Consider the following 27,315-nt stretch of genomic DNA (forward strand, 5'->3'; position numbering starts at 1 on the left):
TGTTTCCCCCCGCGCTGAGATAGTGCGACCAAGGGGGCCCCGTTCCCACCCCCCTGCCAGGCACTGTCCACGAGGCCCGCGGGTTGCGGGGCCATCGCCGCTCCGCGTCTCATCACCAGACGGGTAGGCCCGACCCGGTCTCGGCCCCAGGCCTACCTCATTCTTGGGGTATTTCTTTTCCTTGGTTTTGGGTATGTGTTGTCGGCGCCGTCTGTGAAGTAGAATTGTATAAGTGTTGCCGTGTGCTCGGTAGTCGGTATTAGCTCTGCACTGTGTTTTCACTTTTATGTTTGCTTTTTGTGTTAATGGAATTGTGTTTTCTTTTTTTTGTGTGCATTTGGTGGAATTGTATTTGTGTGCTTTCCGTTCGTCGCGAATAAATGTGCTTTATTGTTGAACTGTTTCCCGCTTCGCTTCGTCTTTTTCCTCCATTGAACCCCCATCTTGCTTCACGTAAAGGGTTGGTAGTGGGCTGAATACGCCCGATAATTAATCGAACCGTCGAGGTCGACGATAACACCGCTCGGTTATTCTGATAGTACGGAACGGGTCGCTTAAGTGGCCCGTGTCCAAAGTCGACCTGCGGCGAGGTGCGATCGCCCGGTCTACCCTCCGCGTGGGTACTTAGGTAGTTCGAATTTGGCGAGCAACCCTATCCCACGCGGGGGCTGATTGGCTCGATCGCGGTGAGACCGAAAGGTCCACCCGTGACTGGTTCCCGGCGTTAGTCCGAGAGGGTCACGACTGGATTGTCCGTCCGGTGGGCGACGTGCCGCGATTCGAGTTACGTGGCCGTCGCACGCCGGCGGGCGCGAAATCCGCAACAATATTTAGGATAGCAAAGCAAACTAGAGGGGGAGCACTCGGTAGAGTGCAAAACCTCCGCCGCCAATACTGCTAGGTCACTCGAGTGAACCTGATATCCTATTCATTCAATTTGACGTCAACAGTGCTCACAGAGTTATAGTTTGCAACTTTCCCTTTTACTTTTAACTTTTACATACTCAATTCATTCGTCATAACTAGATTCCTTGAGACAGAAATTGATTTTACGTGGGTATATCCACCTGAAGTTCAAAATCAGCCGCAATTATAATTTTGGCTTGTTTTTTTTTTTGTTGGAAATCACTTATAACATGTAGAAATGCCAAAAAAAATCGAAATTTTGTTGAAAAAAAATTTGCAAAATTTTTTTTTTGGGGGTGGGGGGGTGGTTGGAAATCACTTAAAACGTGTAGAAATGCAAAAATAAGAAATCAAAATTATGTTGAAAAAAAAGTTGCAAAAATTTTTTTTAGTGGTGGGGGGGGGGGGGTTGGAAATCACTTAAAACATGTAGAAATGCAAAAAAAAAAAATTCAAATATTTTTTTCAAATCTGCCGCCATAGCGGCCATATTGGATTTTGGACCAAGTCCAAAATCTAATGGCATGATCCTTGGACCAGACCTAACCCCCACCCCCTCCCCCACCAAGTTTCGTCGAAATCCGTCGAGGAGTTTTTCCGTAATACTGTTCACAAACAAACAAACAAACAGAAAGGGGTGAAAACAGTAACCTCCATCCATCTTCGATGGCGGAGGTTAATGATCAATCAAAATCTTCTTCTTCTTGCATATGGCAGCTTTGCTGCCAGGTCGCTATCATTTTGTTGGGGTGTGACTATGCCGCTGATGCTGTACACCAGTACCCTGGTACTTATTTCACCAACCTAGGAAGGATGATAGGCTGAGTCAACCCCACCCGCTACTAACTCAGCAGCCAATGGGGCTCAAACTCAGGACCCTAAGACCCAAGCCAGCCACTCTAACCACTTAGCCAACACCAGGCTTATCGGTCAAAATAAGGATCTCTTCGGAGAACAATGTGTGAAGGATGATATGGGAGATGTACTGGTTGACCATTGGGCGATTAGAAATGATTGGAAGAGTTACTATGCACACCTGCTAAATGAGGAGTTCCCTTAAAATAGGGATATTCTGGAGGCAGTATAGCCGGTGCAGGGCCCACCACCTGAGATATCGAATGACTGGGCGAAGAAAGCCATCAATTAAATGAAGAATTGTAAAGCAGCAGAGGCAGCACTGGTATTGTTGCAGAGATGCTGGAGGCATCTGGTGATATTGGAATGAATTGAATCACTGAATTGGTAAATGTAATAAGGGAGACATCTGTCCCAGATGACTGGTTGAAGAGTGTAATAGTGAGCAAGTCTGAAGACGACGATGGTTCACGAGCGGTATTTGACGATGTAGATTGTTTCAGAAGTCAAGGATGAGACAATGTGATAATGTTTGACCAAGTCATAAAATAGATAAATATGATGTGGTACGAGTGACGGGTTATTAGCTGCAAAATGTCGAAAACCCGGTTTCGTTCAACTTAAAAAAATTGACCTTTGCATAACCTTTAAAGGTCACAAAACAATGTTGTGGACATTAAAATAAGGAAACAGGATATGTGCTATAGCTTATTGGAGTTAATTCGTCGAAGAAGGTCGAAAACCCGGTTCGATTCCCACAACTTTGAAAATTTGACCTTTGTGACCTTTAAAGGTCAAAAGTCAAGGATTATGACCTTTGGTGCAAAACTTCCTCTGGAATATTCCAGGAACAATATAACGTCATATAGGCTATATGGCATTTCGCACTCATCGGATTATTATCCATACTTTGATGAAATCAGCGTAAAAACAAACTTGAAGGCGGCGCCACGGGCAAGGTGTTCGAGATGGAGCAAAATGGTTTCAAGACTTTAGGTGGGGAATGACCTCAAGATTATGCACAAAAAATATTGTCATCCTCGCTCTCAAAGTTTGGGCGGTCGTATGATTTTTATGTCAAAATTCAAAATTTTCTAAGTTCATGACCTTGTGACCTTGACCTTGGGACAAAAATGAAAAATCGAGCTCCGTGGGGCTATGCAGGTGCCATTGGGCTAACCAAATACCGAAACTCCTGCCAGATTCGACAAACCCCTCGGAGAAGATGGATTTTTATGTCAAAATCGCAATTTTCTAAGTTTGTGACCTTGTGACCTTGACCTTGGGAAGAAAATGAAAATCGAGCTCTGTGGGGCTATGCAGGTGCCATTGGGCTAACCAAATACCAAAACCCCTGCCAGATTCGACAAACCCCCTAGGAGAAGATGCAAATTGAAATCGGCTACCCCCCTAAAAGCACATGTTTTTTGGGCGTGGCTCCGCCCATAGTGGGCGAACCACGCCCATTCTCAGGAAAACACAACGAGATCATGATATAAACCTCCCACCAAAAAAATTTCAGGATTGGATCAAAACCCACGGAGCTATGCTCGGGACAGACAGACAGGCAGACAGACAGACACACACCAATAACGAATATAGTGCTCACTTACTGACTCGTGAACCAATTAATGGTGTGGGAGAAGGAAGTGTTGAAAAAAAAAAAGAGGGAGGTGGCCCTGTGGTGTCTGAAAAAAAAAAGGTGCAGGGAGCAATTCAATATTATGTAAATACTGTAGCTGCTGGGTGCACAAGAGGTGTAATGGTATCAGGGGTAGACTGCAGGTGGTTTCTGATGTCAACTATGCTGTTTGCACAGGTAAACAAGTGGATCCAGTTCGTTTATGCAGATATATCTCTGGAATGTGGAGATAAATTCTGTTAACTTGGTGATATGATTCGTGTAGGTGGTGGTGTGGAGGCAGCAGTGATTGCAAGAATTAGAAGTGGCTGGAGCAAGTTTAGGGAGTTGTTACTCCTATTGACGTCAAGAGGGACCTCTACAGTTAAAGGGAAAACTTTACGCAGCTTGTGTTAGAAGCATGATGTTGTATGGCAGTGAAACGTGGGTGATCAAAAAGGAGGATGAACGGAGATGTGAATGAAATGAAATGAGAATGGTGAGGTGGATGTGTGATGTGACACTGAAGGAGAGGAAACCAAATGTGGAATTAAGAGATATGTTCGGTATAAAAAAACATGAGTGAGGTTTTGCATAGGGGTAGGTTGAGATGGTTTGGACATGTGGGCAGCTGTGTGAAGAGGTGTATAAATATGAAATGAACGGAAGGAGAGCTGGAGGCCATCCGAGGAAAACATGGGATGTGTTGCTAAGAGATTATCTTGGAGTTAAAAGCCGATCAAAGCCGGGATCGTACAGCCTGGAAAGCAGCCGTTGGGTGAACCACGGCTTACACATCCAAGCTTGGAAACAGCCGTGAAACGATGATGATGATGATGGTGATGATGATTTATTACTCTTCAATCCTCCGGTACCTGTCCTGACTCCACTGAGTTATTAAAGATATCCGCTCACACCACGCTTATCTCCTCTGTCACCGAAAATCCCTTGGATGCATATTTCCCAATCCCTGGAACTTTATCATCCTTTTTTTTGTTTTGTTTTTAACTGTTTCTTAACTTCCTCACCTCCTACATGAATGTTTCTAAAAGCCCTCGGTCACCCCTGAGATCAATACTCAGCAATTGGAAGTTCCCCTGACTTTTCCTGTGTAAATGTAGACTCAAAAAACAATGCAGTAAGTCTGTGATCTCACTCTCATCATCCACAAATTATTCCATATTATTCCTCAATGAGCCCACACTCCTCTTAACCCTTGCCTTCCTTACTTCCTTCCTTCTTCTCCTCCTCTTCTCTTTATAAGGGGTGATGTCCGATGGCACCAAGCTTCTACCCTGCCTTGCCCCATGATACCCCTCCACCTCCTTCTATCTTCAGACAACCCTCTCCACTCTCCAACCACTCCTACCTTGCGGATATACCTCCTCACACAATCCTCCCATCTCAACCGTGGTCAACATCTTTCCCTTCTACCTTTTCCCTCAACCCATCTGCTCTCTTTGCCATTCTCTCTTCCTCCATCCGCACCAAGTGTCGAGCCCATCTCCCCATGAAACGCATCTGCACACCAATGTCCTCAGTTCATCCATCCTCCTTCTACTCACACACTTCAGTACTGCAGTCCTCCTGACCTAGCTGTTCTTCAAAACCTGCGGGCCTCTGTTGTTGTCTCGGTCAGTGTCACCGTAAAGTTAGGCCGGCATTACACACGACATCAGAACCTTCTCTTTCAATTTCCTTTATACCTTTCTGTCTGCCATTACTCCCTCTAACCTCCTCCACACATTTTCACCCACCTGAATGCTCCTCCACAACCCTGACTCTGACTTAGCCAGTCACTGTTCCACCCCCCCCCCCACCTCCCACCACAGATACTCAAACCAATTTCCTTGTCTGATCTCCTTCCCCTCTAACCTGATTTGCATTTATTTTCTCTGTTGCCCAATCTTCAGCCCTGCATCGGCCGAACTTTGGCCTATGCTTCTCAAATGCCTCCCACTCCCCGAGTACTTCCTGCATCTCCCGCCCACTCCACCACAACAGCCGGATTGTCCACAAACAGCATCCTTCCCATACGATCCCTCAAGCTCACCTTCCTACTTACGAGCTCCATCACCATGTTAAACATGAATGGGCTGAGAGTGCTTCCCTGTCTCAAACAGATGTTCATGCTGAACTCCTCAGACATCCTAGGACCAACGAAAACTCTTCACTTAATTTGCTTGTACATCCCTTCTACCAACCTAACTTCTACTTCCGGCACTCCCATCCATCTCAGTGTCACCATCACTGTCTCCCTTGGGACAGTGTCATAGGTCCACAAGTCCTTCTCCAGGTCCACAAGTCCCAATGCCATCTCACTTTGCACCTCTAACCTTTTCTCCACCAGCTGTCTCATGTGAACATCACGTTCGTCACCCCCTACCCCTTCTAAATCCCTGTTACTCTTATCTGATCTCCCTCTCCACACTCTTCCTTATCCTCCCATCCAGAATCCTCTCCAGCACCTTCTTTACATGACAGGAGGATAATGCCCCTCTACTTCCCTGGATCTTGAACACCACCCTTCCCATTCCATATCAGCACAATTAACCCTGTCCTCCACTCCTCCGGAATTGAACCCTCTCTCCTACATATATTCAACAGCCTCTTCTTTTGACTGACTCCGACTTCTCCCGCTGCAATTATCATCTCTGTATACATCCATCAATGTCTGTTATGTTTAATATTTTGGCTGCCATTTTCATATTCTCTTTTGGCCTGCCAAGTTATTTTCTCAACCAGTAAGCCCCTATTTACTCCTATAATGATGTGTCAGACTTCAGTCCAGTTAATTTGTACTTAATGAATGCCTTATGCCTATCCCAAATTGCACTGCATACATCCCTGCTCAATCACCCTGATCTCTCTCTGCTTCATCCATTACACCTCTCTGAAATATACCAACTCTGGGCCTTACACATTTACTCTCTGAAGGTTGCCCATTTCTCTGATGCAAACTGTCTACTCATTAATGTTGTCCAATCTAAAGCCCCCAAATCACTTCTCATGTCCTCAAAGTTTGCCCTCATAAATTCTAATAGGCTTACATCACTGGCCTGAACTTCACAACTCAACAATATAGTTGCGCTTACTACATAGTGGTCGCTTGTCCCCAAATGTGTTCCCCGACACATCCTCCACCATATTGAGATTACTGTATTGCTGAGAGAGAGGTTTAACACTATCCCCCACCCCCTTGGATTTTCTACAAATTGGGTTAAAAAGCAATCCTGGATTAGGTCTAGCTACGATATCCTCATGTGCTCTGCCTCTCCCCTGTTGCCAGACCCAATCTAACCCTGGCAAGTGAAAATTCCCCTTAATCAAAACTCTTCGCTTACCACGTGCCTTTCTGAATTCTTTACATATCCATCTTTCCTGTGCTTCCTTCACACCAGGAGCCCTATAAAAGCATCCCACAAATATCTTGCATTCTTACAATCTCTAATCTCAATCCACACAGAATCCTCGATGTTAATTCTCTCCCTAATGTCATGCCTTTTTCTCGATACAATATTGTCTTTCACCCAGATTGCTACACCTCATCCCCTCTTTCTCTTTCCTATCACACCTATAAACCCTGTAGCCTGGAATTCCTGTCCTCTTGTTGGATTGCTCACCAAACCACATCTCACTTAGTCATACACCTCGTCATCCACCCGAGCTTCCAGCTCTTCCATCTTTCCATTCAAGCTCCTGGCATTCATAGAAAATACCTTCAGTATTTCCCTTACATTAACCACCCACTGCTGCCCTAATCCTCCAACCTCATTCTCAGCCTATAGTCTAAAAAAAGTCACAATTTATTTCTCAAGAACTGCCGTGACTCTCCCCCCCCCTTTCTGTACACTTGAAAAAAAATTGGGATAGTTATACTGTAACCATATTTGGCCTTGCTGGACCATACTGTAATGTTTCTGTGCTATTTCCATGCAAGTGATGAGATAATTAGTGAATTGACTCAAAATGTAATCTATTTTTGTATATCCATCACAAACCTCAGATTCTGTGGATGTTTCCTCGTTATTTAACTTTAACTTCTTAATCCTCTTTATTGAACTTCGTAATTTAATTTCATCTTTATCATTATATAATTCAATCCCTTAATTAAATTTTATTTTATTTTTTATGATTACATTTTAATTTTAGTGTCATTAGTTCCCCTTTAATGTCATTAGTGCCCTCTTGCTTTGAGGAATGGAAAAGAAAGGGGGAGGGGAGGACATGGAGTTGGTACGGAGGTTGGGGGGGGGGGGGAGATGCAGAAAGGGGACCGTAGTCCCTTTTGTTATTTCTACTGCCTTTTAGTCCTTTTCAGACCCTTTTGCCACTTGTGACCCCTTTAGACACCTTAAGAACCTAAAGACCATTTAGACCCATATGGTCTTTTAGACCCCTAAAACCACAGACCCTCTAGACCCTTTGTAACTTTAAAACCCCTGAGATGCTTAATACCCCTTAGTTCCCAAAGATCCCTTAGACCTGTCAACCCCTTATGACCCTTTAACCACCTATCGACCTTATAAACTCCTTATCTGTTGACCCTTTTAGACCTTTTAAAACACTTTCAACATGTTAGACCCATTGAGACCCTTGCAACCTTTAGACCCTATGGACCCTTTACATCCATTAGACCCTAACTCCTATCTAGGAATGTATTCTTTAAATCAAATAGACCCTTTAGACCCCTTTTGATCATTCAAATCCCTTTAGACCTTGACAACCTTTTGACATTTAGACCATTTTAGTCCTTTTAAGACCCTTTCAACAATAGATCCCTTAAGAACCTTGCACCCTTTGGGCCTCTTAGACCCTTTAAATCCCATACACCCTCAAACACTCATTACCATTTCGACTTTCCCAACACATTACACCCTTTATATCCCTTAGACCATTTTCTTCGCACCTTTCCCATCCTCGCCTTTCTCCATTTTGAACTTTCCTGTGATGTTAGTAGTGCTTCAAAGGAAACACAGCATGGTTTACGGCTACAACTACTAATCCGCATACCTAGCTAAGGGGCATAGTGACTGCTTTGGGTGGGAGAAGGAGGGTGGTTGCACTTCATTCCCTTGGGACAGGAGGAACATGAAGATGGTGAAGGAATTTTGGAATTTTGTGGCTGTGGTGCTGGCGAGAGATTGCCTACTCTTCACGAAGGACATTGCCCTGTGATCTTTAACGTCCATCAACTTATTCTGGTAGAAACGACGCCCGTTTAACATCCATCTGAGGGACAGCACACACATTGATGAATCACCCTGCTTGTGAAACACTGGTATGACAGTTTATAGCTGGGTCGGGATTGAAACCCAGGCAAGACAGGTTAGAGGCGAGTGTGCGTACCTCTAGGCCATCTTGTCAGCTCAGGATGGTTCCCCTTGCTCTTTTTTTTTTCCATCCTTTTGTCTCCCTATATATGCTGTACAGTTCAGGTTGTTGATTTAATTTAATGTAATCTTCACTTGACTTCTACACATTGCCCTTTTATACTCACTTCATATTATAAATCTCAAACTCAGTTATTACTTAGACATTGTGTTCAGGCTGAACTGTAAACATGAGGAAGCACCTTAACACGAAGGGAGAAAACAGGAGAGTGCGGAATGGGTAAAAAGGAGGGTGAGTGGTTGTTGCAGTAAATATAATTTTAAAAAATTTGAGAAAGAGAATGAAAGGATTGCATAAGAGAGAAGGGAAGATTAGGGAGTGTCAAGGGAGGTGTTGGGGGGGGGGGGTTGGGTGGAAATGGAGTTTAGGGGAAGATGGGAGTTAAGCAAATGAAAGGGCATAAATATAGGTTGTTTGAATGGCAGGGTGGTTTCGATAAACTCATAACCTGATAACCAAGGGTGGATGACTCTGAAGAAGACCGTGGCCTTTACACATTTCAAATGGAGTTGCAAACAATTTTGAAATTGATGAAACCATTCTTTTCAGTTGAATACCAGTCCACACGTTTTCAGTGTTTCCATTGTTGAAAAGACAGCTAACCGAGCTGGAAATGAAACTGCGAGAAATCAATACTTTAATAAAATCCCGTTCATTTTTTATTTATTTTACCATGCAGATTCGGCTAGGAAATCGTGATTGTCCTGTGCAGCTTTCGCAATCACTTCCTGGCCAATCACTGGTTCGTCTGTCATTCGTCGAATAAAAAGTGCTTCCTTAACATATCTTTGATACGATCGGTGTCCTCCGGCACCGTTTTTCATCCAGTCACTTCACCGTGCTGAAATATATCGCGCAGTGTCTGTACTGTGCTGAAAAATCTGACTGCAACGTGGACAGTTCATTGTCGTGCAGTCGCCAGAGAGGAATGTTGAGCTCGCATGCATTGGTAAAACTGAAGCGCCATTTATGAAACAATTATTGCCGTCGTCGTTGGTATTGTACATTACGTTTGAGGGTGCACGTGTGCTGCAGACTGCGGTGAAGGTACATTTCCCTCTCCTCGCTGTTGGTCTGTCAAAATTATGCCACGTCCCACGCGTCAGAAGAAACATCTGAGACTTTGTAATTTTCTGGCTGTTAAATCCTCCAACACCACATTAGCATGTCAAGTGGATCCACTGAACAGAAGTCTGATCGGCTGATTGACCAGAAAATAGGAACTGAGCTTGAGGTGATTGAAGCTGCATCTGATCACAATATCAGTTCCGAATGTGAGGTGATCGATACCGTGCTGGACCACAACGTGGGACCCGGATGTGAGGTGAGAGATACTGTGTTGGACTAGAAAGTGGGACCGGAATGTGAGATAATGGATACCACGCTGGAGCAAAACGTCAGCCCCAAATGTGGGTGATTCATCCTACAAATTCAGAACTGCGGATTATGTGCTTCCCTTCTAACTTACAATGGCAAAATGTGATGTGCTGATGGATAGGGCTCCAACCCCCTGTAGAAAAAGTTAAATATGATCATTCCGATGATCTGAGAGGTGATCACTTCGGAATATGTTGCATTGTTGCTGAAGGAAATTGTTTTTTTCCGTGCCCTGGCATATGTGATCACAGGCTCTGAACTCCACCGTCAATTAATTTTAGTGGCCATTGTGTATCATATGCTTGAACATAGCGATGCTGCGAGTCCTTATTTGGATAAAGTGATCACTGTCAATCAACATGCCCAAATAATGCTGATAAGTGGAGGCTATTGGTGCAGCTTCACAATTGCAAACCAACATACTGTTCACGTGCACCATATCGGCAAACAAGATCCTGAATCGCATCAGCATGTTGGGAAATGGCATAATTATAGTGCTGATATGCTGTTGTAGTCGAGTAGCAATCCACAACCATGTGCTATTTTGCATCACAATGCTGGAGGTGACCACTATAACATGGTTACGTATAATGAGACACGCAGGTGTCTCTCTGATGCATTTATTTATTTATTAATTTGTATAAATAGTCGAGGCTTGTTAGGGTTAGGGTTAGACAGGACAAAAGGAACAGTTGAGAGAGAGGGGGAAACACCAACAGCAGAGTTGAAGACCAAGATAGAGGCAGACATGGACAAAAATTGGGTATTGGTAGGAATGAGAGGCGGTGGAGGATGCATAGGGTGGACAAGATGTATACAGAAGGAAACTCTTAGAAGGGAAAACCAGAAATTTCAAAGGAGGGGATTGGGGTGGTGGGGGGGGGGGACATTAACGAAGGTGGAAAAAAAAATCATGGTTTTGGATTGTGGATAACCTGATATTGTGGTGAACAGCTGTCTTGAGGACCTGGAGGGAATGAATTTGAAGAGAATGTAGAAGTTAGTTCTACAGGTGGGAACAAAAAAGGAACGAATGTAGGTGGAAGTGAGCAGTGATCCTGCATTTAGGTAGTTTCACCAGAAGGGGGTTGATGGTGGATCGTGCGTGCCCTACTGAAACCTGGGGGGACAAAGCACAGTAAGAGCAGAGGGTGCAAGACTATAAATGATCCAGTGGAAGACAGAGAGACCACTGACTTGTCTGCGATGGCGAAGTAAGAGACCCGCAGACTCAGCTTCATCGTGGAAGTTTCCAATAATCTTGAAGACCTTGGTTTCCACAGTCAAGCTAAGTAAGGTGTGAGGCAGGGAGCCAGCCCAGAGGGGAGAGCAGTACTTCATAAAGCTGTGGATGAAGGCCTTGTAGGTGGATAGGAGTTCAGGTGTGCCAAAGAAGGACGTTTTACGACAAAGGATGCCTAATCAGTGGCTGTCTGGATGCCAACTTTTAAATATGGTTTGCCCAAGAAAGATCATGACTGACAGTGAGACCCAGAAGTTTGAATAACTGAAGTAGATGGTGAGGGGAAGGGGGTGGTTGCCAGATGGTCCTTTCAGGGAGAGATGGTGAGGGTGTAAGAATTGTCAGGATTGGAAGACACATTCCAAGTGTTTGACCAACTTATCTTGTGATTTTGTCAATGTCTGAATAGAGGGAAGAGGCTGCAGCCTGCCTGTCTGAAGATGAGGAATGTCACGGCACAGGGTGGAGTCATTAGTAATGAGATAAAGAGGATTTTCTGGAGAGTCAGAGAGATCATTAATGAAAATCAGAAATAGGACTGGGCACGAAACACTGCCTTGGAGCACTACAGCCGACAGAGAGAGGAGACTAAAGGATTCCATTGAGTGCCACACATTGGCAACGAGAGTAGAGGAAGTCAGTAAGCAATGTGTGGAGTTGGCCTTGGATTTTGTAGACAGAGTCTGGAGATAAGGAATGATGCCAGAATGCACCAAAAATACAAGGTATGTCCAGAGAGATGGCCCTGATCTCATGTCTGCCATTGAGGGCCTCCATCCATTGTTGGGTGAGTATACGCATGTCCAAGGTGGAGTGACCTGCTCTGAAATCAAATTGGTGATCTGAGATGAGGTTGTTGGAGAAAAGGAAGGATTTCACATCAACTGCGATGATGGATTCCGTGACCTTGCTGATGATTGGAAGTAAGCTGATAGGTCTATAGTTAAGAGGATCAGTTGTTGCATCTTTATAGCTCGCCTGGAATGTAATTCTGGGGAACTTATGGGATGGCGCGTTATCCGTCCATCTGTCTGTCCAACCGTCCGTCTGTCCCATCCATAAATACTTGCAACTTCTTCTCTGAAACTGCACATATAATTTTGATGAAACTTTACCACAACGTTCATCACTGCGGAAGTACCAAAGTTTGTTCATGGCATTAAAAAAAACTGCTTTGAAGGGGGTCTAATGGGGGTTTCCCCCAAAATAGGTATTTTCTTTATTCTTAGAAACTACACGTGCAATTCTGATGAAACTTGACCAGAACCTTCATCACCCGTGATGTTCCAAGGTTTGTTCATGGCATAAAAAATTGGGGTCAAAGGAGGTCTACGGAGGGAGTTTACCTGGGGAGGGGGGGTTTCCCCCCAAAATATGTATTCGCTTTCTTCTCTGAAACTACACACAGAATTTCGATGAAACCTGACCACAACCTTCATCACCCATGATGTACCAAAGTTTGTTCACAGCATTAGAAAATGCAGGGTCTAAGGGGTTTTATGGATGGGTTGACCCCCAAAATAGGTATTTTCTCTTTTCTCAGAAACTACACACCCAATTTTGATGAAACTTGAGTACAAACTTCATCACCCGTGATGAACCAAAGTTTATTCACTGCATTAAAAACATAAATCCATGGGTATTAACTTCTCCCTCAAATATTTTTTAGGTTATCCATACCTACTTGTGGTTCCCTGCTTTACTTATCCAGCTGCTACCAAGGGTATTGCCCCAATGTTCATGTGATGCAGTGATGTTGGTGGATTTCCAAGCATATGTAAAATGATGTTGGGCAAATGATAGGGTGAAAAGGGCAGAGAGTCGAAAGTTGAAAGAACTTTCTCTACCTTCTCAGGTGCAAAAGACACAGAGTCCAGGAGCAGTTGGGTACGACAGGGAAGGATGGGTACTGAGATTGCACGGTTGGGGACACAATATTTGTAAACAAACACAGAGTTGAAACATTCAGCCTTCTCATGAGTGGAGTTGTCTATAATGCCATTTGAAGAGGGAAGGATTGGAAGGTATAGAAGGGGAGCATACTCCAGAGACAGATTTCAACTGATTTGTTGTCGAAGCAATGTGCAACTCTGGCTACCAGCAGTCCCTGATGGTGGAATGCATCACAAGTTGGATCCATCCCATCCTGGTGTTGGCTTAGTTGGTCAACCTGGTGTTGGCCTAGCGGTTAGGGTGGTGGCTTGGGATCCTAGGGTCCTGAGTTCAATCCCCATTTTCCGCTGAATTAACACCAGGGTGTTGACTCAGCCTGTCATCCTTCCGAGGTCGGCAAAATGAGTACCAGTGGAGCAGCCAAAAGGCTGCACACGAAGGGAAGGGGTATTGACAGATATATTAAAATCTGGTATTGGTGTGGTGCAGGCATGATGGGCCAAATGGCCTCCTCCTGTGCAAAAAATTCCTTGTTATTCCTTGTAATCCTGCGAATGATAAGAATGCATAGATGAGGCATGATGTTGCGTTGGGAACATGAGTCGCTTCTGTCACAAATGCGAACTACTGAGAGGTTATCGAAGGAGAGAACTCAGAGCGATCCCATCAAATGCTCCCTGTTAATGGAGCAGCATAGAGTTGCGATGAGGAGAGCTTGAGTGTATCCAAACCACAAGGATAAAATGAGAGCTCGAACTGACCCGATCATGGGTGAGAAAATTGGGGAACAAGTTCGGTCTGCTAAGATAAAGGTACGCAATTGATTATGCAGGCAGGCTAAAACACGTGATTAGACAAAAACATCGCATGCACGAGCACGGTGTGATCTCGTTAAGTCGGAGGGGGTAAGAAAGAGAGAATGTTTAGCAAAGCGCCACCAATGCTTAGTAGGTCAGGCTACCTCTCGTGATTTCAATGGTGATGCAATTGACACTGTAGTGGACCATATTCAAAAATGTATTGATACCTTTCTGACGACCACATCTGTTGGACCTGACGATATCTGCTGCTGTTGTTTTGGTACTCAGTTACACAGGTAATTCCATCCTTGTAGGATACAGACAGGAATAAGCACAGGTATTATTTCTGTTTATGGACATGAATGGATATGCTCAATGTGCAAAAACATCCTCCGTCAAAATCGAATTCCACGATTATCGGTCAAAAATGGAATGGGATTCCCCCATACACCACCAGAACTGGCAGACCTGTGGGCATTGGAGCAGCGCCTCATATCACCTCATCTGTTTATGCAAATCCATGAATTACCACATGGACATCAACTCTCAATCGGAGGAAACGTGGTCAATGTCCCCATCGATATCTGCCCAACCCTCAGTGGTTTACCACATTCTTCTTCTTATCGTTTCCATTCATATATTGTGGTCAGAAAGATGAAAACAAAAACAGGCAAGTCTGTGTTGTGCTCACTACAGTGATGAAAGATGTGGGTGTTGAGAATACAGCTCATTGCATGACAGGGTATTTCTTGAAAGATGCAATCCCTGAATGTACAACAAGAGTTCATCACCCATGTCACACATCGGATCAAAACTAAATCGACTCCAATCCGAGCCTTTCTAACAGGGCGTGCTGGCATTGGAAAGTCTTTTGTCATGAAGCTACTTTATCAGTGCTTGGAAAGACACCCGAGTGCAAAAGTCAGTGATGATCCAATCAAAGTGTGCATTCTGTTGTGTGCTCCGATTGGAAAAGCAGCATTTAATATCAATGGCTGCACCATCCATGCAGCTTTGAAAATATTGTCCAACCAGAGCTTTAATCAGGCACCGCTTAATGGTTCAGGTGGTGGGCTTGGGATCCTCTGATCCTGAGTTCAAACCCCACTCGGCTGTTGAATTGATACCAAGTGGGATTGACTCTGCCTGTCATCCTTCTGAGGTTGGCAAAATGAGTGCCAGCTTGCTGGTATCCTGTGTCGGAGTGGTGATTCGTCCAGGATTGTGCCCAATACCCAAGGAGACTGCTTAAGCAGCACCAATGCTCTGCACAGAGTATGGTCCCAATGGATGGATGGATTGGCAATCATGGGTGGGCTGTTATGATGTTTGTTTTTTTTCACCTTCCCTGCCAAACTCTGGAACTCTTTACCTTCTCATGTCTTTCCAAACAGTTATGACCTTCCCTTTTACAAAAAGCAGATTATTTGTTTTTTTAATTTTTTAGATCCTCGTGGAGGATCTCTAAGTCTTACTCACGTTGTTGTTCTTCACCTTCTTCTTGTGGACTTTTTTGTTTCACAGCCTACAGTTTTCATCGAAACTTCCTGAAACTTGGCATATATATGTAAAAATTCCCTGCGCAGACAGAAACCATCTCGGATTTTGAAAATTCCTCCGAGAAAAAAAAGTTATGACGTCAAAATATCTCCGCTAATGGAAATCGCCGAAAAAATTATCTCCGAAACTAGGCAAGCTTTTTGAATTCTGTTTGCAGGAATCGAACAGGGCATTAGCAGAGATGAATTACCGCACATATGATACATCACTATGACGTCATATCATTTTTTATGATGTCATTCCTATTTTTTGACACTTTTTGTTTCACAACCCAGAGTTTTCATCGGATCTTCGTGAAACTTGCCATGTATATGCAGAAAGCCCACGCGCAGGCAGTAACCATCTCCGATTTTGGAAATTCTTCCTACAAAAAAAGTTGACGTCATAATATCGCCGATACCATTATCTCCGAAACTAGGCAAGCTGTTTGAATTTTGTTTGCGGGAATCAAGCCGGGCATTAGCACAGATAACTTATCGCAAACCTGATACATCACAATGACATCATATTCGTTTTTATGACGTCATCATTAAGAGGACGAGGATCTTAGCTCATTTGAGCTTGTTTTTTTACTTCCTCAAAAACTCTTCGACCATTCTCTTTCTTCTTCACTTTTCTATCTACACAGTTCTTGTATTTAAGGCCTGGCCTCGATGAGGACTCAGTCTGTGACGGGTGCCTTTAACATAAAAAAAAACATATTATGTGCTTTTGCATTGTCAAACGTGGTATTCCAAGCTCTGTGGATCATTTACGGGTCAACTTTTTTGGTGACCTGGCAACAGATTCTTCGACCAATTCACACTGCTGACCTCTGGTTGATGGCCTTCCAGTTATTGGCATATCTTTAATGTTGCGTGTTGCAAAGACTTTATGCTGCCAATGCAGAAGTGTGTTTTTAAAAATTTTTTATCGGGAGCTTCTTGGTGGAGTTGTTGCTGGAAGTGGGTATGTACCTCTTCCATTGTTTTCCTTGTTTGTGGACGTTCGTGAACCCGGACACCGACAACAATCTGCTCAATTGTGTAATTAATTGCTTGTATCACCCATGATTACATTCACTCAATCTGAAAAAAATGGAAAGGAATGAACACTGCACATAAAGGCAATGCCACAAGTTTTTACAAGGGGTGACAAGACATTGTGGCTACTCTGTACAGTAGAATAAACACAAGCATGCAAGACAATAGGTTGTACAAATGTTAAACGTGATGGAGTTCATGGTAGGAAAAAAATCAACGAAGAGAAGTATCCCCAATGTATATCCACACGATTAATGAATAGCCAGCGTGTGGTAAACGAGTTGTCCGCTGAAAGTTTGGGAAAGAAAACGATGAGGAATTGTAGGTTCACTATCCCAACTATGTGTGCTTTGCTGAATGAAGATCAGTCGAGAAATGTCCAAAACTTCCGTTCTTAACAAAACTGCCACCAGGTTTACGGAAAAGTACTGGAAATTGATTGGATGTTCCTTCCTGCTAAATGACACACAGCGATGAGAACAAATCATATTAATTACATTATAGCTGAGCTTATGGAAAGTCAGCCACAGGTGTTGTATGTTGAGCAGCATGAGCATGTATTGGAGTACATAATAATGCAGTTCAGTTGTTTGGGATTTGTGTTACATGCAAAACTGTGTTGATATCTGAGAGTACATGTAGATCTGTTTTGATTAGAAAGTTTTTGTGAGCTGGTGCTACAAAAATGAGTTCAGACTGAGCAGCTTGCTCGTGGTGAAAAATTGTGCATACAATTATGAATGACTAGCAGGGTACCCGCCGAAGACTGGTAAAATCACTGAAATGAAAGCATGTGTTTGATGTGGGTTACTCACGGATTCAGTGGAGCCAATTTCGTTATGAGAGCATCTCTTCAGTCGTTTACTGGAGCATATTTTTAAAAACAACATTCCTCGTTTTGTTGTCTGGGGCATGGACATGCAGCCTGCATCTTGATCCAACTCTTGATGCCGCAATGTAAGACATCCCATGGGAGAAAACAGATGTACGTAGATCTAGTCCAATGATTTTGAACGACTGTCCTTGTGCTTTCTTTATTGTCACGGCAAAGCTAGATCGTTTTTTTTTTTTTTTTTTTTTTTTTTTTGTATACCTTGGTCGAGGCTCGTATGAGAGCTAACACACAACTCACAGCAAGGAGGCATGAGACAAGAGGGGCGGGAGTGGAAGGGACAAAACAGTGGGGAACAGACACATTAGGTGAACTGTGGAAGGGAGAGGGATGGGGATGGGATGGGGAACATGGCGAAGAGAAGATGGACATTTCAGGGACTTTCAGGAAGGAAAGTAGGAGAAATGAAGGAAGTGGGCTTGGGTGGATTATCGGGGGTAGAAAAGATCGAGGATTTGGATGGGGGAAGATAAGAGGTGGTGGTGAACAGCTGTTTTGGAAGCCTGGGGGGAAGAATGGGAAAGAATAGAGTGAGGAAGTTTATTCCAAAGGCGGGAAAAAAGAGGAATGAAAGAGTGAAGATGAGCAGTGATTCGTGATTTTGGTAGTTTTACCAGAAGGGGGTTGTTGGCGGACCTTGAGCGCCCTGTGGAAATGTGGTGGGGACAAATCGCAGAGAGAGCAGGGGGCAAGGCTGGAGAGGAGTCGGTAGAAGACAGAAAGACCACCGACCAACCTGCGGTGATTGAGTGAGAGGCCCAAAGACTCAGCTTCATTGCGGGAGATGCCGATGATCTTAAATGCCCTGGTTTCGACAGCGTGAAGCCGAGAAAGGTGGGAGGCAGGAGCACCAGCCCAGAGGGGAGAGCAGTACTCCATCAGGCTACGGACAAAAGCTTTGTAAGTGGTCAGGAGCTCAAGAGGGCCGAGGAAGGACTTAGCACGACGGAGGATTCCCAGTCGGCGACAGGCTTTTGAGGCGAGGTTGGAAATGTGACTTTCCCAGGAAAGGTCATGGCAGATAGTGAGACCTAGAAGCTTGAAAGAAAAGACTTCTTCCAGAGGATTGTTGAGAAAGTGGATGTGGGGGTTTTGTAAACGGTCCTTTCGAAGAGACATAGTGAGAGTGTGAGATTTGTCTGGATTGAAAGACATGTTCCACGTGTTGGACCAGTTTGTGATTTTATCCAGATCTGCAGTGAGTGAAGAAGCTGCTGCTTGCCGGTCTGAGGGATGACAGATGGTACGGCAGAGGGTGGAGTCGTCGGCAAAGAGAAATAGAGGATTTTCCAGAGAGTCCGAGAGATCATTGATGAAAACCAGAAAAAGAACAGGGCCCAGAACGCTACCTTGAGGAACTCCAGCCTGCACAGGAAGAGGGGATGAAAGAACTCCATTTAGGGCCACACGTTGACTGCGACAGGAGAGGAAGTCTGCGAGCCATGAGTGGAGATGGCCTTGAATACCATGGGAAGAGAGTTTGGTGAGTAGGGCAGGGTGCCAGACTGTGTCAAAAGCACGTGATATGTCCAGGGATACGGCTCGGATTTCCTGTCTGGCATTGAGGACCTCCATCCATTGATGGGAGAGCAGAAGCAGCATATCCAGGGTAGAGTGACCTGGTCTGAAACCAAATTGATGATTGGAAATCAAGCCATTGGAGAAGAGGAAGGATTTCATATCTGAGGCGATGATGGATTCCATCACCTTGCTGATGATTGGGAGAAGGCTGATTGGTCTGTAGTTATAGGGATCTGTTTTTGCACCTTTTTATGCAGGGCAGTGATGTTAGCAGATTTCCAAGCAGATGGCAGATGACCTTGGGCAAATGAGAGGGTGAATAGAACAGAGAGAGGGTGAGCAAGAGCAGAAGAGCAGGCTTTGAGGACACGTGGGCTGATGCCGTCTGGACCAGTTGCAGAATCTGACTCGAGGTTTGAAAGCAAGCTCTCCACCTTGTCAGGAGAAAAGGATACAGAGTCCAGGGACAGTTGGGTGCGACTGGGTAAAGTGGGTAGAGATAGTGATGGGTTTAGGACACAAGATTTAGCTGCAAACACCGAGTTTAGACATTCAGCTTTATCACGTGTGGAATCAGCAGTGCGGCCATTTGAGGTAAGGGAGGGGATGGAGGGGGAACATACACCAGAAACAGATTTGATTAAACACCACCAGGATTTTGAGGAGGGAGAGAGGTTTGAGAGTTCAGACTTCAGATGAGAAAGATGTTGTTTTCTGGCTCTCCTGAGGGTAGATACACACTTGTTCCGAGCTTTGTGGAAAGAACTGAGATTGCCCTCAGTTGGGTTTGCTTTCCATGAGGCAAAGGCAAGTTGTTTCAGGACAACTGCCTCGCCACAAGCTTCAGTAAACCAAGGGCGGGAGGAAGGGTAAGACAACTGAACACGAGAGGGGATAAATCTGTGCATGAGGGAGAGCAAGTTTCTTTGAAAGAATTCCCAGGATGAGTTGATGTTTGAGAAAGTAGTGATAGGAGACCAGTCTGTAAGTTTGATGGCTGCTCGGAGACCCTGCCAGTCGGCTTGAGTGAAATGCCAGACTCGACGGCGGTGAGGTGGTTCTCTGATAACAGCCAGAGAGATGTCCACTTTAACAAGGACGTGGTCAGAAGAACCAATTGGAGCGAAGGAAGAGCAGCAGATATTGTCAGGGAAATTTGTCAAAATCAGATCCAGAAGAGATGGAGTACCATTGGTTGAGATCCGGGTCGGGAAGTTGACCGATTGAGTCAGTCCCATTGAGTCGCAGAAAGCTTTTGCTGAGGTGCCATGGCAGGTGAGAGAGGTACCCACACCTAGCCAACTGGCGTGATGACAATTGAAGTCACCACATAAGAGGAAGAGAGAGTTTGGATGAGAAGATAGAAGATGGTCCATGTTTTCGGATAGTGAGATGTAGATGGAGTCATCACTGTTCGGTGGACGGTACAGTACACATATAAACATGAGGTGGGAGTGGAGGGGAAGCCGAAGCCAGAGGTATTCCTGGGGGTGTGGGGGAGTGAGAGCAGTGCATGGAGAGTGAGGAATAGAGTCTTTGATGAAAAGAGCAACACCTCCACCAGGACGAGGCTCAGGTCTGTCATACCGTAAGAGGGAGTAGCCAGGGAGAGATACTTGGGAGTCAGACACGTCTTGGGAGAGGAAAGTTTCTGTTAGGCAGATAATGTCTGGTTTGTCAGTGGCAACCTGTATGGAAAGATCTGAAAGGTTTGAGCGAAGGCCCCGGATATTTGAGGTCCACACTTTTAATGAAGAGGAAGGGGAGGAGGCTTTGGGTGCAGGAGGTGGAGGGGAGGGGGAGGGTGGGACAAGGGAGGAGGGGGGCAGGTAAGGAGGGTTGCTGAAGGAGTGTGGGGTATTGCAGAACAGCGAGGGGAGGGGGCCGAATGAGGAGAAAAGGCTCTGTGGTGCTGGGGGAGAGGGGGACAAGAGACAAGGAAGAAGGCAGTTGAGGATTTGAGGAGGTGGAGTGAAGAGATGGAGGTAAGAGGGCAGTGGAGGGAGGCAGGTTGGTGGATGAGAGGGGGGCAACTTTGAGAAGGAAGAGTGAGGGGGATGAAAGGTGGGAGAAAGGTGAGGGGGGATTTTTGAGAGAGGTGAGAGGGGGGCTTGGAGGGAGAAGAGTGGGATGGTTGCTTTGAGAGTGAGAGTGAGGGGTGAGGGGGTGAGTTGGCACTGAATTTGGAAAACAAGAATGGTTGATGGAAAGCGAGCATCCATGGCAAACTGTGGTTTTTAAAAGTTTTAGGTCAGAGATGCGATTTAACACAATTCTTGATGGGTGCAATGAAGGCGAATTCAGAGCATGGAGAGAAGAAGCGCTGTAATCGTTGGATTTTTTTAGGCAAGGAATGAAGGAGAGGTCGAAATGAGAGCAGTCTGTTAAAATAGCAGAAGAGTAGTGCATTGTGAAACAGTAAAGAGTACCACATGTGTGAGAGAGGAAGATGAAGCATTATAAGATCGTTTTTGTTGTTAAAAATAATGTATGAGAGAGTTCAACAGATTAGGACATGGAAGTGTAAAAAAAAAAAAATCGAGGAAGAAGACGAGGAGGAAGTTGAGGAAGAAGAAGAAGCTGAATCGGGAGAAGGGGAGAAGGTGAGCGTGTTGTTGTTGTTGGGTGGATATATATATATATATATATATATATATATATATATATATATATATATATATATTTTTTTTTGTTAATATTAATATATGAGAGAGTTCAACAGATTAGGTCATGGAAGTGTAAAAAAAAAAAAAAAAAAATCGAGGAAGACGAGGAGGAAGTTAAGAGGAAGAAGAAGCAGAATCGGGAGAAGGTGAGCGTGTTGTTGTTGTAGGTTTTTTTATTTTTTTTATTTTTTATTTATTTTTTTTTTTTGAGATAAGAAAGATTAGTTGGGAGAATGGGGGATGTTTGGAAAGTGGGGAGGATCAAAATTGAAGGTAATGGGGAGGATAGAAAATGAAGGTAATGGGGAGAAAAAACAAACAACAACAAAAAAAAAAACGATCGAACACCGAGTGGAACCGGTAGGCCTCAAGCCTACGCCTAGGCCTCAAGCACAGGTAAGAACGTCGACAAAAATACTCACAAAATAGCACGATTTTTGAAACAAAACCGAACTAGCAACACACAGTAACATGTAGGTGAGAAAATTAAACAGTTAAAACGGGACAAATAACAGCCGGAAACTTAGCTTTGAGAATGTCAGCAGGGAGCCCCAAAGGAGACCTCTCGCTGCTCAAAAACCGGAACCGGAAGTCAAGAATGGTTGATGAGTTTGGGAAATTGTAATCGGCGGAACTGGAACGGCAGGTCACTATCTGATGGTATAAGCGGTATCCTTGGAATTAACGCATGTTTTCCTGCTGCTGGTCCGTTAATGAGGACGACCTCAATAACATTTGGGTGCATTCGGTAGACTGTGCAGCGGGTGCCATTCGTAATATTGGGTGCGTCCAATGAACGTAGAACCATAACTGGGCATCCCACGTTCAGCTTCAGTTTGTGTGGCAGTATCCCTGAATTTAGGAATTCCACTGAGAAGTGCACCGCCTCCTCAGGAGTGAGTGTACTCTTGATGGAATTGTGGATATTCACTTCTGGAAAGTTGTCAATGATGGTAGAATTCACAGCGTCCACTGTTTCATTTAGAGGCGCCAGTATCGCTTGTTCAAACAGCCAATTGTTGTCGTTTGCAGCACGTTCTGCTTGACCTCCAGAGATTGCTTCGACTAATTTGGATGGAGTCTGGTGCTGATGGATTCCTTCTGGCAAAGCGATTGTATCGGGTTTATCTTCGATAGGGTGATCACCGTCACCAATGTTCATGAGGAGTTTGGCATATTCACCAGCTCCTGGGTCATTTGTCAGTTGAGCGCGCATGTTCCTGTATAGCCGGCATGTTCGGACGTGGCCCACAACGACGATCACTTCAACGTCGCATCAACTATGTTAGCACGTGTTCCTCGTTTCACCACAGATAGTATTTGGCGAAAGTCTCCACAGAACATTACCGGGTCCCACCAAATGGATTTGAATTTCCACGGATATCTTGTAGGGTCCTATCAATGGCTTCATACACGGCCCTGTGTGTCATTGGAACCCTGTCCATGATAATTGCTCTGGATTCGTTCAGCACTCTGGCGATTACTGTACCTTTTTTTCATTGAGCATGTGGGTGTATCTTGTTTGTGAACATTTAGGGGTAAAGACTATTAGAAAGACGTATTTTAAAGACGCTATTATTAAGACGTATGTTCTCAAGAAAATGGGCAGAATCATTGCTTCTTCTGTTAAGGAGTGATAGCAGATATGGAGGTGGCGTTGGGAACGAATGCAATTTGATATTTCCACTTCCACAGCAAGATCCTGGTGACTCGTCAGCGAATTTGTTTGCATCACAGTAATTACAGATCATTTTCATTTCTCCAATATCTGTTTCAGTAAAGAACCTACTATCTTCATCATTCGTATAGGCTCGTGGGATCGATGGTAACTGCAGCTGTCTTCTTGCGTTCCTTCGCACACGGATTTCTGGTAATCGCTGTGCAATTCGCCGTCGTCTCGGCCGATATAAGTCATTACTAATGAGCGTTTGAATCAACGGATTTTAGTTCTTGGATTATGGGCTAAAATATCCTGTAAAGTAAATAAGAGTGATTTTTTTTTGCTGGTTTCTGGTTATAAAAATGTTTTGTCTGCTTCAGTCCCCGAAGCTCATTTTCACCCCAGAATTTCATGAAAGAAAAGCATCAGTTCACCACTTAAATTATGTTAAGCCCCCTTCCAGAGAGTAAAGTAAATATCCGCCAATTGTCCGGAGGCTACGATGTGATTTTGTGCCGCAAATTGGCACCAAAATTTGGCGTTTCTGTCTTATTGTATAGATTAAAAATAGAAGACTGCAGATTCCTTAAGATCGTGTATCTACACTCTAGACCCCTTTAGAACCTTACACCCACTAGACCTCTTTGACCCTTCGAGACTCTTTGAGGGTCTAAAAGGGTTGAAGGGCCCTTTCACTGGACAAAAACTAATGGAACATTTTTCATCAATTCAGGACCCACTCATCCTTCATAGTTTTCACTGTGCGAATACAATTGTGTTATCAGGCATTTCAGCCCCCACAGTCCCCTAATTTTATATCAAATGGAACGAGAGAAAGGGGACCTCAATGATGACTGGACTTCAAGAAAATATTGAGGAAGATCTCACAATTATGAGAAATGTTGGTAACGATATTAAGATTTTACTATGCATAAGGTACTTGTGCCTGAGTGAGCATTGCAATTAGGATGCTCTTTCCATGGCCAACTGCAGGAAGAAGAGACTCTTATTCTGCAGCGAGAATTGGTTGTGCTGCGTGATAGTGCAGTTACTGGATTAAGCAAGGCAGCTGATGGACTCGCTGAAGAAAATGCCAAGCTGAAGTACCGCCTGCAGCATCTCAAACGGGTTGGTGAATATCTGTACATCCATACTATAAAAGTGAATTTGTGATTATTTGATATTTGCATGAAATTTCTTTTTAAAACTATGAACCAAATCCAACCAAATTTTGCATGTTACTTTAGGGTTGTTACCCCAACCCAAGTACGGTTTCTGTCTGGGCAGCATATCTTGGGGAAAATACCCCAATTCTCTCTATGTACTGTATGTGTATTGTATAGCTCCACCTGGTGGTATCCAGTATTACAAATCATCAGGTCAGGTCAGGTATGGGAGCATGCGCCAGAGCAGCGCGTCGCTGCGTCCACTTTCCACCAGTACTCCAGGGGCCTCCGTATGGCCATCCCCCAGGCAGATGCCTGGCCCATCCCCATCTCCTTGAGATGCCGATCAACCTGCTGCAACCACGAGGAACGTGGTCGGCCCATTGACCTCCTCCACTCACGAGACTCCCTCGCTGAGAGAATCTGGTGAGCAGGATCAGTGTCAGGAAAATGAGCCACATGTCCGTACAGCCGCAGCTAACGCTCACAGACTATGCAGGTAACAAATCTCATTTGAGTCTCTCTCAGCAACCACTCGTTGGACACGAAGTCCGACCAGCGATAGCCAAGGATTCTCCGAAGAGACCTGGTACCAAAGGAATTAAGTCTCCATCTCAGATCCTTGGTCAGAGTCCAGGTCTCGCATCCATAGAGCAAGACTGGAAGCACCAAGGACCTGAAGACTCAGACTTTCGTCCTCCCGCACAGGTACCGGCACTGCCTCACCCCATTATCCAGTGAATCCATGACTCCCCAGGTCCGACTCGGATGTCTATTGACCTCTGACTCACAGCCAGCAGAGACATGAATATCACTGCCAAGGTAAGTGAATCTTGCCATGACCTCAACATGCTCACCACAAACAGGCACAGACAGGACAGCAGCATCCAAGATGTCATTGAAAGCCTGGATCTTAGTTTTGACCCAGGAAACCCGTAATCCCAGCGGCTCCGACTCCTCATTCAGCACCTCGAGGACCCCCAAAAGGATATCTAAAGTCTCCGCAAAGATGACTGCATCATCTGCGAAATCAAGGTCAGAGATTTTGACATTCCCAAACGGTGCACCGCAGCTTGATCTCTCCGACATCCTCCCTTGAATCCAGTCCAGACAAGTGCTGAAAAGTGTGTGGGCCAGTACACACCCCAGACGAACTCCAGTAACAACTGGAAATAAGTCAGAGATGGTACCACCACATCTCGCAGCACTCTCAGTACCAGAGTGGAGTTCAGAAATCAGATCGATCAGTTTTGGTGGCACCCCACGAAGACCGAGAAACCTCCAGAGGGCATCCCGATTCACCGAATCGACGCTTTACAGAGATCAACATCGGCTGCAAGCAGCCCCTGCCGAAACTCTCGTCTGCGTTCGGTGAGGACCCAAAGAGCAAGGATCCGGTCAATTGTTGACCTCTTTGGTGTACAGCCTGACTGCTCTGAACGCTGGTGCTCAAGCAGATGGTGGCGAACCCTATCAAGAATTATCCGAGCAAGGACCTTGCCCGGCACTGAGAGCAGCGTCACCCCTCGGTAGTTGTTGCAGTCTTGGCGATCACCCTTCCCTTTCCAGAGAAGAACAAGGCCCCACTTCCAGTTAGTTGGGATGATGCCTGTGTTCCAGGCAGAGCACAGAACTGCATGAAATGACACGCGTGCAGCATTTCCACCAGCCTTGAGAAGTTCAGCATGGATGCCACAGATCCCTGGAGCTTTACCCCATTTCAACCGGTTGACCGCAGCCCGTGTTTCCACAAGCGAAGGTGAACCACAGTTGATTGGAGGGTCAGCAACAGGGATTGTAACACCCCTGATGCCCAACTCGACAGCTGGTGGATCAGCCTGTTACAACCGCTCAAAGTAACCGGCCCATCTGTCTTTCACTTCAGACTCCTCTGTCAAGAGCCTACCACTCTCTGCTCTAACTGCAGTACACTGAGATGGGCTTGGATGAACGCAATGCGCGAATTCCCCTATAAGCAGGACAAGAATCCCTTGACCACAGGTGATTCTCTACCCCCTGACAGATTCCTCGCACATAGGCCTCCTTGTCCACCTTAGCGCACGTACAGTTTTACGCCTCAGCTCCCTGAACAGCTCATCTCTGCCATTCAGCCTGGCCCTGCAACTCTGGTCAATGGTATCCAGTGTCCCTTGAGAGACAAAATTCTTCTTTGCCTTTCGGTGAGTTTCAAGACATCCACTGGCAACATCATGGACGGTGGTCTTGAAGGCACTTCACAACTCTTCAGGACTTCCCAAAGCACCCGGACCCCCCAAATCTTCACTCAGCTACCCTCTCATCCAGCCTCAGCTGGGATGATACCATTCTCCTGGATTTAAGGTGCAACTTCAGAGTTGCTACAACAAGCCGGTGGGCAGTATTGAGGAACTGAGCACTCCGGTAGACCCTGCAGTTCTGGATCATCCTCCAGCGACCATCAACGAGGACATAGTCAATCTTCTTTGCCACACAGCCAGTGTTGGAATACCAAGCTCAACACAGTTGAGCCCGAGATATGGATGGCTGTTGGCTCACAAGGAGCTCCTCTGCCCTTTGACAGGTTTTGTTTTTAATCCTGCTGGGTGTTCATATCCAAACACCCTCTTCACCAAAAAAACATGGTGGGGGAGACGGTTTAGTCGCCGACAACCCGACCATGGAACAGGTTAGTACAGGTTTACATGATACTTGCAGCAAGTCACAGATCTAATCTGGCCTGACCTGACAAATCATCTTCTT

The 27,315-nt window shown here is 45.1% G+C and overlaps 1 protein-coding gene across 4 annotated transcripts in view; it reads left to right on the forward strand.

Moving 5' to 3' along the window:
* RARS1 (arginyl-tRNA synthetase 1) overlaps positions 1–27,315 on the forward strand; it is a 96,112-nt gene that overhangs the window by 13,632 nt on the left and 55,165 nt on the right. Inside the window, exons 1-2 of one of the 4 annotated variants that reach the window (XM_085884589.1) lie at positions 9,941–10,100; positions 24,404–24,538. The exons of 1 other annotated variant lie outside the window; for it this stretch is intronic. In XM_085884589.1, the coding sequence (XP_085740715.1) occupies positions 9,942–10,100; positions 24,404–24,538 (294 nt within the window). In that variant the 5' untranslated portion in view covers position 9,941. Of the gene's footprint in view, positions 1–9,940; positions 10,101–23,557; positions 23,621–24,403; positions 24,539–27,315 lie in introns of those variants that run through there. 2 more of the 4 variants (XM_085884591.1, XM_085884592.1) reach the window with 2 other exon arrangements.

This window comes from Eptatretus burgeri, chromosome 6, assembly GCF_056783735.1.
Source record: "Eptatretus burgeri isolate ZD-2024b chromosome 6, Ebu_testis_v1, whole genome shotgun sequence".
Taxonomy (NCBI): domain Eukaryota; kingdom Metazoa; phylum Chordata; class Myxini; order Myxiniformes; family Myxinidae; genus Eptatretus; species Eptatretus burgeri.